At 42.3% G+C, this 13,371-nt stretch overlaps 1 protein-coding gene across 6 annotated transcripts in view; it reads right to left on the reverse strand.

The window, feature by feature from the left end:
- Positions 1–13,371, reverse strand: part of znf385c (zinc finger protein 385C) — a 488,384-nt gene that overhangs the window by 18,046 nt on the left and 456,967 nt on the right. For all 6 annotated transcript variants that reach the window (XM_072561476.1, XM_072561475.1, XM_072561477.1 and 3 more), the window contains one exon: positions 4,117–4,276. In XM_072561476.1, the coding sequence (XP_072417577.1) occupies positions 4,117–4,276 (160 nt within the window). The remainder of the gene's footprint in view (positions 1–4,116; positions 4,277–13,371) is intronic.

Here is a 13,371-nt window from a genome sequence, read left to right on the forward strand (position 1 = left end):
CATTTACACATTGTACCTGCACTGTTCACAATTAGGATGCAAGTCACAAACAATATGTCAAAGGTACTCCCTTCTCTGCCATCTCTAGCATCAAAAAGGACAGAAGCAACAACAGTGTGGGGTCATCATCACCTCCACATGCTCCTTCAAATCACACACTGCCCTTTGGTCAAACTCCCCACAAACCCACTGCCATCAGCTGTCTTTTCTTGATTCAATACCAGTGAATTCATTCATCTTAGAGTTCATCCAACCTTCATCAGAATGTAATGTTGACCAGCTCACAACACTGCACCTTCTTGTTGTCTGATAGAACACAGAAGCATAACAAATAGCAACAAGAAGTATCGCAGAAATTCCTTTCCAGAAGAAAGGTTAAGCCAAAATAAAATCAATAACTGGCTTGCCTCTACATCCAAGTGTTTTTAATTCATTATTGATGCACAGGCTGGACTCGAACAGTCTCCTTATACTCAGAATTTATTTATGTTTATTCAGTCCATCTTTTTGTTGCTCCTGTTCCATGTTATACTGTCCTTGCCAATGATTTTCACCTTATTCACCTGATCAATGCAATTAAAGATAGGGGGAAATACGATTTGTGTTTGTTTCAGGAGGGAAATGCTGTTGGACAGACTTGAGGCTTTAAAACAGGTTATTTCATGAAAGTGCATGTATCTTTTGGATAACGCGCAGAATGCCGCATCAGCTTCTTGCAAAACATAGTGATGAGGTGCAAATCTTTAGTTACTAACTGTAACCAAATCTAAATTTATAGAGCTATATTTCTTAAAATGATGTTAATAAACATGGTCAATCCCTATCTTGGTTTGCATGCTCATTGTAACTGAAATTCAGTGTGGACTTTAGTGTAAAAAGTGGTGGTATATTGGTCACCAGTGAATATGCGAGCCAGTATTCCATTCCAAAGACTTCAATAGATTGGAAAGTGAATGGAATAAAAACACAAAGAACTGTTGATGTTGGAAAATCACAAACAAAGACAGTAACTCTTGGAAAAACTCATGTAGACTCGCAACATCTGTGGACAGAAAGCAGAACTAGCACTTCGGGTCCAGTAACCCTTCTTCAGAACTGACAGTGAATGGAGTATATATTAACCATATGGCTTTTGAGGTGTGGTAGTCTCCTACCTCTAAGCTTGGAGCCCTAGATTTAAGACCTATTTGCTCCAGAGGTATTTAATAATAACTCCCTTAACAAATCAATCAGGGTGTTTCATGTGTAACAAAGGTCACTCTGCCTGTTCTGTAGTTTCACCAACAACTCACTTTTATGATTCTTTCCAATTAATGAATATTCCAATCAGAGCTTTGGATTGTCTCAATGGGGGGTAGTTTTGTGCCACAGACCTCAGGTCACCTTCCTGACCTCATTAAGCTGGTCTTTGATATACCCGAGTCAGGGAAATGCCAAACTCAGCTGCCAGCTTTCAAAGAAACCAAGGTGCTTGTTGACAACTCCATCATCTGGGATTTTGCATCACATTCTTCGGGTGCTAAGAAAGTCAGGAGCTCAATGAGGCAACGCAAGGTGGAAGCTCGACACAGGAACCATGGTTAGATATCTCAGCAGATTCTGATGGGGAAGGTGGCAGTGTCTTTAATCATGTTTTTAAAAAAAATCATTGCACCTTTCAAAACGAATGATAAAGGCTGACACTCAGAGCAAGGGGACGTTACAATTCACACCCCACCATGACATTAGCCCTCTGCTATGAGATGCATTGGCCTGCAGTACTGAATCTCCGAACCAACACACCAAGGTATTATCATTACAATATGAATGTAGCTGCAACTGCGATTCAACAGTATTATTTATTGTGTTAAGTGGAGTCATCAGAGTTTATTATGGCGTGACATTTGAAAACTGGCATAAAAAGCAGACGCTGATAAACACTGCAAACTTAGAAAAGGACAGAGGGAAAAGTGTGCAGTCAGGAAGCAAGCTTGCTTCACAGCTGTAACTGACTAGTTTCCCACTGGCTAGCTGCTACTTTTCTTTTAGAAAGTAAACTATTACATGGTTAAAATAGCCCCTGGTACGACTCTGTAATGAGAAAAAACAAGGGCAGGATGTCAATAGAAATGTATTGTATGATAACAGAAACCTAAGAATTTTAAATTATAATGTCATTTCTGGGGAAGGTGATGAACCACTGCCCCTGTGGTCTGGGTCTGCTAACTGGCAGCAACACATTCATTCTGTGTGGACACAGGGCAGGGGTTTTTGGACTGTGCCCTCCTGCATCAGCTCTCTACCGCAAAACGTAATGTTCACCCCAACAGCTTCAGTTGTAATTGAAGAAATTGCGCCATAAATTATCTTTCACACCAAACAAAGGTAATAGGTACTTCTGATGTGACATCAAACCCAATATCTGAATAACAAACAAGAAATGTCCATAGGATCACTTAAACTAGAATTTTCTTGGAGCTACCATGACCTCATCTAGAAGGGTTATACCTGAAACCTTGACTTCTCCACCTCCTGATGCTACATCACCTGCTGTGTTCTTCTAGTCTGCTGCATGTCTACCTTGGATTCCAACATCTGCAGTTTTTTGGTCTATAACCTCACCTATGGCAAAGCTTCTTTACTCATGTAATACCACACTAGATAATTCATTCACGGTGGCACAGTGGTTAGCACTGCTGCCTCACAGCGCCAGAGGCCTCGGGTTCAATTCCCGCCTCAGGCAACTCTCTGTGTGGAGTTTGTACATTCTCCCCGTGTCTGCGTGGGTTTCCTCCCACAGTCCAAAGATGTGCAGGTTAGGTGAATTGGCCATGCTAAATTGCCCAAAGTGTTAGGTGTAGGGGAATGGGTCTGGGTGAGTTGCTCTTCAGAGGGTCGGTGTGGACTTGTTGGGCCAAAGGGCCTGTTTCCACACTGTAAGTAATTTAATCTAATATTGTAATCCAGTGAATCATTACATTATAAGAGGGATCTGGAAATATCTGCAGTGATGTTGGGAGGGCTGATTCAACATTGGCTATTGATTGATTGACAAACGTGTCAAACTGATAGGTGTTGGTAAACTTCTGACACTATACTGTGGCTGATCAGGACTTTTCGCGTCCACAATAACATACTAACTAAAGTTAAAAATCACACAGCACCAGGTTATAGTCCAACAGGTTTATGTGGAAGCTTTTGGGTGCTGTCCTTCACCAGGTAACTAGTTGGACTATAATCTGGTAACTAGTTGGACTAATAACCTGGTGTTTTGTGATTTTTAACTTTGTCCAACACTGGCACCTCCACATTGTTACTGAATAGAAACAGTGAATACAATGACTCACACATTGTAGTGAGTGAACTCAAACCATCATATTAATCTAGATACCGGATTAATGGATATCTGCATTCTTTCATTAGCCAGCAAGTTATATTATCAGTTGTACCTCATTGTGGATCACATGGAGTGGAAACACCGAAGCATATAAATGGAGTAAATAGGAGCAGAAGTAGGTCATTAGGCCCACAAGGCATGCTCTGCCATTCAATATGATCATGCGATCCTCTACCTCAATGCTCTCTTGCTGTCTCCCCACCTGCCTTGATACTCTTAGTGTACAGAAATGTATCTATTCATCTTCATCTGGAGACAGAGGGCACTGTCCATGCTTCAACAGGAGCAGACCTTCACTTGTGTTCAGCAACATGAGAGTGGGAGCCAGAGGATTCCTTCAGTTAGCTTATAAAATTCTTTGAAGGTTAAGCAAAAACACTTGACATCTTTCATGTGCAGTTTTGCACAGAGTTATACGGTGATGCCCAACAATTGTGAAACCAGGTACTGAGTGGTGGTCTCACACCTGATTGACAAAGTGACAACTTCACGATGATTCAGTGATATGGCAGCCTTGTGGTAACAATGATAATCTACAAGGTGATTGCCGTGTTGCTGGTAAACACCGGGAAAGCAACAGACACAGTCCCTGATAAAACAAAACTTCGGTTGACTATTTTGCTGCTTTTAACATCAAAGTTACACGAAACTGTTGTCCCATTGAACAATTTGTTGAGGTTCAACAATTAATTAAAAGATGCATCAAATCTGCGGTTGCTAACAGAAGTGGAGTCATTAACCTGTTTTCTCTGCATCGCTCATGGTGTCGTCTGGATTGTGAATTGCCTGTGTCATGTCGTCCTCCTTGGCTGCTGCAGCTTTCTGCTTATTTTTCAGGGCTTCCAGAGCTTTGAGCTTTCGGGCGTGTTTGTGACCCTTGTAGTGTGCCTCAGCCTGGTTCTACAAAGTAAAAAGAAATGAACGATTCATTAAGATCAAAACAACCTGATCATAATCTTCCCTTTGGTCATTTAGTATTGTTTAAAAAGCACAAATCCTGTCATTATTCAAACACCATTCAGGTCGTGGCTTGGCCATTTTGTATATTGGTATCCATTTGCTATAAAAAGGGAAACATCAAATAAAAGTTAATGAGTTCTGTATCGTTGTCCCCTCATACCCACCCACTGATATTAGCCTAAAACGCTAAATGCAAAATCTGTTGTTCAATTTTTCAGCAATTGGTTAAGGTTCCTTTGACAGTTTCTTCAGAACCTGTGACCTCAACCATCTAGACAAGGGCAGCAGATACAGACCAGCTGCAAGTTCCCATCCAGGTTGCACATCATCCTCACTTAGGATCATAGAATCCTACAAAGAGGTAGCAAGCCACTCAGCCCATTGAATCCACATCAATCCTCCAAAGAGCATTCCACCCAGACCCACCTCACTATCCTAACCCTGTCACCCAGCATTTCCCATGTCTAATCCACCACCCTGGGCACTATGGGCAATTTCCCATGACCAATCCACCTGCACAGCTTTGGACTGTGGGAGGAGACTGAAGCATCCAGAGGAATCCCACACAGACACAAGGCGAACATGCAAAGTCCACACAGACAGTCGCCCAAGACTGGATTCAAAGCCGGGACCCTGGTGCTGCGAGACATCAGTGCTATCTACTTGAAACCACTGCTTTGAAACTACATCCATGTATCTTCTCTATGTCTGGGTTAAGATCTTGGAACTCTCTCTCTAAGGGCACTATGGATGAACATACATCTACAGGGGTGTACCTACACCTAAAGTGTTCAACAAGATACCTCAACACCTTCTCAAAAGCAACCAGAAATTAGTCAAAAACAGCTGGCATTGACAGCGATGCTCAAGTCCCAGAAGTGAATAAAAAAAAATGAATTACTCAATGTTTCATAAGGCTCAATTATGAAAATTTACTGTGCTCACCAATTCATTTTAATGAAGTCCTCAGGATAACACTGAAAATGGACACAACAATAAACAATTCTTTTCTCCAGACCTCAAATTTCCTGAGTTCATTTGGGCTCCATTTTATTTAAGGGAAAAGTAATTAAGTGCTACCTGCCTTAAAGGCAGAATTATCAGAGGGACTTATTTTCTTTTACAAATACTTCATTAAGAAAGATTATTAATTCATTTCCAAAATGCAGGTTGAGACAAGGATCAACAATATTATTACAGATTATTGCAAGAAACTAATTACAAGCCTCAAGTTCTCAAGCCTTGTTGTGGGCTATCTATTTCATCTGTACAGAACACCATTTAAAACCCTTTGTTCTTTCGCTCCATAAATAAGCTGCTCCTATTTGTTGACACGCAATCTCTCACTCAAACCCTAAAGCTGAAATAGGTTGCTGAGCTATCAGCAAACTCGCTTTGATCTGGACTTCAATTAGACAGATACCCTCAGGATACACAGCACATCCTCAATGGCTTCTTTCAGAAACTCACACACCTTCTTGTAAAAAATGCACCCAATGTGGCATATTCCGCAAGGACAATGGCTCTCTTTCTCCCCGATCTATTTTTAAAATCAGTGACAAAGGATTCAGACGCATTTTGACAACTATTTGTTTTCTTCCGTTGCTGCACTCACACCCAGCAGAGCTTGACAGAATTAATTAAGGTTTAAGAGTGGAAGCTCTTAAAATAAATAGTTGCCAGTCCACGGGAGCTGGTGGCCTGCTTCTCAAATCCCTTGGAGCAACGACTAACTTCAATTCCATCTTCACTTGTCCTCATAGCCTGCTTGGTTACAGATTTTAGCATTTTTCATTATTACAGGCAGCAGCGATATATCAAATCGGCCAACAATGTTAGACAATTGATCATAATTTCTGAGGTGTAGACCAGTTCACCGACACCCCAGTCATTTAAATACCGGTGACCAACACAGGCCACATACCTGCTTCAGCAATGTCTGTCTCTCTTGCTGGCCTCCTTAATGATATGAGCACAGAGCTGGACAATGAGTAAATCTCCACATGGAAGAATGTAACATGGGCTATGCTGCTGCTAAACGTTGGATGGGGACACATCCCTGAAGTCTATTGGAAAAATCTGCCTCTTGATCTAGTGAGTGCGAATTAATATAAACCCAGCTAAAGTGGGCACACCATTTATGTAGCTAGGAGCATATTCATCCAGCTAGAATGAGTGAGATCTTATCCTCATCAGTATCAGTGATGGCCTTATGGCATTATCGCAAAACGATTAATCCAGAAATTGGCTAATGTTCTGGGGATTTGGGTTCAAATCCTACCATAGCAAGTAGTGGAATTTGAATTCAATCTGGAATTAAGAATCTACTGATGACCACGAAACTATTGCTGATCGTCAGAAAGACTCTCACTAATGTCCTCAGCCATCCTCACTTGGTCTGATCCACATGTGATTCCAGACTCTCAGCAATGTGGTTGACTCCCAACTGCCCTCTGAAATGGTCTAGCAAGCCACTCAGCTCATGGGCAGCTATTGATGGGCAATAAATGCTGGCCAGTCAGTGAGCCACATGTCCTGAGTGAATAAGAAAAACAGAGAATCCTTTATCCACATCAACCTGAGGTGCAATTATGTTGGGTGGGGGTGGTCTTGCCTGTCAGCTGGTGGCCAATGAGAAACTCACACCACATAGAGTCAAGGTCCTCCTGGATCACATGACCCTCAGGCAGTGGTGAGGTCACCAGCTTCTCCTTTCCCAGGAATAAAGACTCCGGAGACAGACTTTGTCCAGCGAGAGCTGCCGGCCAATCAGAGGCTGGTAGTACCCACGTTTGGAGGTGTCTTGGAGAAGGACATACCTACTACGAGAAAAGCACCCCCTACAGGATCACTGAGGACCCAGGACAGGGGCAAGGGGACTGTTCGAGTAGTGGCTAATCAGGAGAAGGGACAGGGCTGTTAGAATGAAAGGACACCTTATTGAAACATATAAGATTCTTAGGGAACTTGACAGGGTCGATGCAGAAAGGGTGCTTCCCCTTGTGGGAAAGTCTCAGACCAGAGGGCATAATCTCAGGATTAGGGGTCACCCATTTGAGACAAAGATGAGGAGGAATTTCTTCTCTCAGAGGGTTGTGAAGCTGTGGAATTATTTACCACAGAAGGCCATTAACACTGATTTAGATATTTTTTCGATCAGTAAGGGAAACACAGGAGATGAGGAAAAGGCAGAAAGTGGATTTGAGGATTATCAGATCAACCATGATCTCAATGAATGGTGGTGCAGACCCGATGGACAGAATGGCCTTATGGATATACTGTTCCCCTCCTTCATTCACTGCCCTTCCCACCTCCTTTTGGAGCAGAGCATTCTGCTCTGGGTTCCAATCCCTGAGCATGCAGATTTCCTCCAGGGCTTGTGAATTTAATTGGGTTTGCACTGCTCTCTTGTCACCATCCTTGAAGAGGTTAAGACTCATGAATAAGAAGAAGCTGAATGAAAATATTATCTTATTTTGTCGACTGCGTTGTTATTCACTAGTTTTTATGTCTTTCAGATTTGTTGTTTTGTTTTGTTTCGTCTGTTGTATCTCAAATCTGACTGTTCCCAAGGTTCAAAGCCTGTTTGGAATGAGATTTAAATGGAAAAACACCTTGCACTGAGGATTTGCCCATCTGCATAAAGTTGATAATACCTCATATAAATTCGACCCAGTATCATATTTTACATATCACCGATGTGCTGCAGCATTGATTTGTGTTCTGGTAACACATATTAAAAATGGATAGTCATTCAGAAAATCTCAGCTTCATCTTCTCAATAAATCTTATTGAGGGAATGTGTTGTTTAAAAATTCAGCATGCACAAAACATGACTGATACTGTAATTATAAATATAGTGCATTGCAAACAGCGATAAGGACATCTGGTACCAAACTGACCAATGCTGTTCTTAAAAACTGTTTTTACAGTCAGCACTGAATACTAACCAAAAGCACACAATGGACTGCTGATGCATAAGTAATATCTGAAATGACATATTTTATCACATCACTGCTCGCTCTTTATGTGATTTATATGCATAACTGTGTTTTGCATGGGAGCCAGCATAAAATGTGAAGATACAAAATTGATTGTACAGTCCAAAGATAACACATTAAATACAGAAGTATTACTTAAATTTGATAGAGAGATGCAAAAGTTTGAAAATGCACATCAGACAATTCAGGGTCACATTCAAATATTGACAGATCTTATTCAGTCTGAACAAGTGTATTAACAATGTATTTATTTTCTCTTCCAAATATATTTACTCAAAGCAATGTGAGACTTGTCAAACACAATCATAAAAGGCAGAAAGAAAAATCAATTTAACGGGAACAAAATGGTGTCCAGATCAATGAGCGTGGTGAGGGTAGGGGACAATAAGAGATTTGTCTGTGTGTCCTATCTTTGCCAGTTTTGCCTCGGGTCTATGGCTAATGGTGCAGTCCATCTAAGACATTATCAAATACCTTTTGACTGCTGCATTTCACTTCTTTGTAAACTAGAGAGGTATTTGGGTAAAATGATAGCTCTGAGTCCAAATTTGCTCAATGAATAGCTATGGGAGTTAAATCAACCCCTTCAGCAATCATTACATCGCACACCCCATCTCAGCACCAGCAATGACTACACCAACCAGTGATGGTTATCCTTGTCAAGCAGAATTATGGTCTATTATCCCACAGCATCATTGGGCTCTTCCATCACACAGAGAGTAAAAGCTGGATGCAAATCTCGGATGGAAATCAGATCAAAAGTGAAATTTGAACAAAAACGCAGAATGAGTGATGGCTCTGTGCAGCTCCAGGATTGATCCTGTCATGACCTGTCGTTCTATATATAACACACATTCAAGGCACATTTCCCTCTTGGTTTCATGCTGATAAATAACAAGCATAAGAGACTTCACAGGTAAGAGTCCCATTGATAATGAAAATATATAGGCATGAAATGTCACCAGTATTCCCACGGAAGGGTAGTTTTGATGATGTGGTTGTAAATTCACAAAATTGTAAGTTATCCTGACTATGAGAATGAGTTTAGAAGAATATTGTGGCTGTTTCTTTTGTCCTGAACACCCTGTGTGCCAGTCTGAGGGGGTTACAGTGATTTTAAGGTGATTACACTTCATGCCTTTGATACACATTTCCTGGGTATTCCTTGCATGTCGAAAGCACCCAGTCTCACAGGCAGTTTATTGAATTGTACTTATACCATGCAGGAGTGAACTCTGCCTCATCACAATCTTGAGGGAAGATTCTCTTATAAATTCGATATGTGTGTGTGAGTGTCATTTCAGACTGAGGAACTCCCTTTGGTCCCACTACTTTCCAAAGGATTTGTGCTGGTCTTGTTCTGGTCTCTTGTGTATTTTCAATTGTTATCATACCCACAATTGGGTTACATACCAAGGCACCAAGCTTTGGAATTCCTTCCTTACACCCTTTCACCTCTCTACATTGCTTTCCGCCTTTGAGAGACTCCTTGTACCTTACATTTTGGACAAAGTTTTTGGTTGCCTGATCTATTATGTGGCTGGGTATCATACTTTGTTATAACGCTCTTGTGAAACACCTTGAATGGTTCATTATGACAGAGGGGCTATGTTATGAAAGTTGTTGTTACAGTAGTGACATGTCAGCTGCTGTTGCACAAACCAGAATGGAAGCTGTGAGTGATGTTTCCTGGAAGGAACTGATAACTAGAAGCAAGTTCTGTTCCATAAGGCTGCATGGATCAACTACACCTGGGGAAGTTGGCTGGGGAACTGTAGCTGACTGAATCAATCACATCCAGTCAAGTGCCTCTTGGTCTATAGACACTGTGGGTTTGTAAGGTCTCTGACAAGCCTAATCCATACGTCCATCTGCTCACTCATTGTCTGTTAATGAACCAACTTGATGCTCAGCCTGGACACACTTGCTGTTTTTTTATATTCCATCCAGTCTTCCGACACGCCATTGTCTTTGCACAATGCTATGCTTTTACTTTAAGTTTAATATTACCTTTCACATTTCTAGTTAACCATGGAGAGTGCAGTTTGTCTCTTGGCATTTGCCTTACTCATCAGAATTTTTCTATTCTGTATTTTCTTGAAATATCCCTTTAAATGTCTGTATTTCTATTAACCTACCCTTTAACCTAACTTGCTAATTCACTTTAGCCAGCTCTGCTTTTCTGCGGTCACAGTAATCCTTAGGAACACACACAAAAAAAGTAGTTTCAGACCCACTCCTCTCTCTCTCAAAATAAATGTAAAATTCAATCATTGTATGGTCACTGCCAGCTCTGGACAGCACTACTCTGAGTTTATTACTTACTTGGATCTCACAGATCCACAACACCAGCTCTTGTATAGCCTGGCATCTTCATCATCTCCAAAACATGCTGTTCCAAGAACTATCCTGAAAACAGTCCATGAACCTCTCATCTGGGCTACCTTTGCCCACCTGACTTTTCCAGTTGAGACATAATTACAATTTTCTACAATTATTGTTGTGTTTTTCTGACAAACGTTAACAATTTCCTCTCTCCTATTGCGCCCAACTGAGTGGTTACTGTTAGGAGGCCTGTACACCACTCCACTAAGTGCCTTCTTATACCTCATTTCTGGGGATGTTGCTAGCCTTTGTTACCAAACACATCCTTCCAGAGTTTGGTGTCCCTCCTGGATCAGCACTGAAATCACCGAGGAGAACCAGCTCATCCCCCTTTGGGACACAGAGCAAGGCTGGAGCAGAATTCCCCTTCGGCCACATGCTTTGCTTCTCGATTAGGGATGCAAGTGCTGGGTTAGGATGAGTCAGAGGGTGGTGATGCATTTGCTGATCCAACAGGAGTGCTTGCTGAGATGGCCAATATGTCCCGGGCCAAACCCATGGAGTTGGCATTCTTTCTCAGATTAACCTATTCGGAAGAAGATGTAATCGCCACCTTGTTCTTTCAGCTGACCGTCTCCTGCCTGCTGTGTCTCACTCAGGGTAATACTGTCAGTGTGAAAGTGTCAGAGCTCCCCCATAATGTTGCGGTCTGTCGGTCCTCGGCTGGTCTGTGAACATCCTGATGTTCGAGGCCCAATCTTCATTTTGAGGGGCTGGAGGTGGACCCTTTTAGTGTGGGTTGGTCATTGCACACTGACTACCACAGGAGTAGGCCATTCAGCTCCTACTCTGCCATTCAATAAGATCATGCCAATCTGATTGTGGCCTTAACTCCAATTTTCTGCCTGCCTTCATAACCTTTCACTTCCTTATTAATCAAGAATCAGTCTAACTCCGCCTTGAATACATACAGTGACCCAGCCTCCAATGCTTGCTGGGGAAGAGAATTCCTTTCATTCAGCGCTTGAAGCCAATTCCATTCTGTTTTACGGCAGATTGGCTCCTAACCAGCCAGTCAAAATCACCTCATGGTCGAGCCAGCACAGTGGTGTGTCCCTATTTCTGGACCAGGAGGCCCAGTTCAGGTCCTACCTGCTCCCGAGGTGTGAAGTAACATCTCTGAACAGGTTGGTTCAGAAAAATATCTAAATTCAAGAACCAGCAAGCAGTTGTTACCAGTTGATGTGATTACAATAGGAATGGAATGGTGACATTTAGGAAAATGTCTGCTGTCTCTTCCTCAAACCTGATGCGGATCTCATTCACCTATATTCTTTGTTTTGAGGTGAGAGAGGCTTGAGCTGCAGGATTAAAAGTAATAGTACTTACCACTATGATCACCCATTGGTACCTTGTTGGATTTACTTCAACGACTTGGAGATGTTAAAGTATGACTGCATTTGTAGAATCATAGAGTTATACAGCATAGAAACTGACCCTTCGGTCCAATTAGTCCATACTGACCAGATATCCTAAATTAATCTAGTCCCATTTGCCAGCATAATACCCACATCTCCCTCCTGGAGCTCCATTTAGGCGTACAAGGCCAATCAGAGCAATTTGCATCACTTGCAGTTATTATTTTTTTTCCCTGTCAGAGTTCAAAATTCCGAGTATCCTTGACTGGTCTGTGTCTCACTGGTGTCCACCTTGTCCTCTCACTTCTAGCACCATGGCTTCAAATTTGGTCAGCATTGAATAGAGGTCACTATAGAATCCCTACAGTGTGGAAACAGGCCATTTGGCCCAACAAGTCCACACTGACTCTCCGAGGAGTATCTCACCCAGAACCATTCCCCTACTCTGTTATTCTACATTTTCCTTGATGAATGCACCTGGCCTACATATCCCTGAACTATGGGCAATTTAGCATAACCTGCACATCTTTGGACTGTGGGAGGAAACCGGAGCACCCGGAGGAAATCCACACAGACACAGGGAGAATGTGCAAACTCCACACAGACAGTCGCCCAAGGATGGAATGGAACCCAGGTCCCTGACGCTGTGAGGCAGCAGTGCTAACGATTGAGCCACCGTGTTACATATAAGGTGATGATTATAACTGTTTTGGTATGGGGAGGTGGGTTTCAGGGAGCATTTGATGGGGGACAGTGTCGAGGGAGCTCTGTATCTAACCCTGTGCTCTCCCTGTCCTGGGAGTGTTTGATAAGGGACAGTGTAGAGGGAGGGAAGGACATCTGCCATCCTTAGCTGGTCTGGCCAAATATGACTCCCGACCCACAGCAATGTGGTTGATTCTTAACTGCCCTGTGGGTTATGAGGGATGGGCAACAAATACAGGCCTAGCCAATGACACCCATACCCCATGAACACAAAATAAAGGAAGAATCTACGATAAACCGAATTGCTTATAAGAAAACCACAGACTTAGCTGTGCCACGTAGGCTGTCCCTTGGGAAGGGGCCCTTTTGGTCGAGGTGTTGATACTATAGCCACCGAAGGGTCTTTGTTACATTTTCTTAACATTTCTGTGCACCTTACCATGTTACTCTTTGTCGCTGAAGTGATGACTTTGACTTGTACCCGAATGCTCAGATTTCCAAGAGATGTTGGGAAGTTGCACAAAGTTAGTACCGGGGACTAGGTAATTGGCACATATACACAAACGATTTTAAATTGCATGAATTT

The sequence above is a fragment of the Chiloscyllium punctatum genome, chromosome 42 (genome assembly GCF_047496795.1).
Source record: "Chiloscyllium punctatum isolate Juve2018m chromosome 42, sChiPun1.3, whole genome shotgun sequence".
NCBI lineage: Eukaryota > Metazoa > Chordata > Chondrichthyes > Orectolobiformes > Hemiscylliidae > Chiloscyllium > Chiloscyllium punctatum.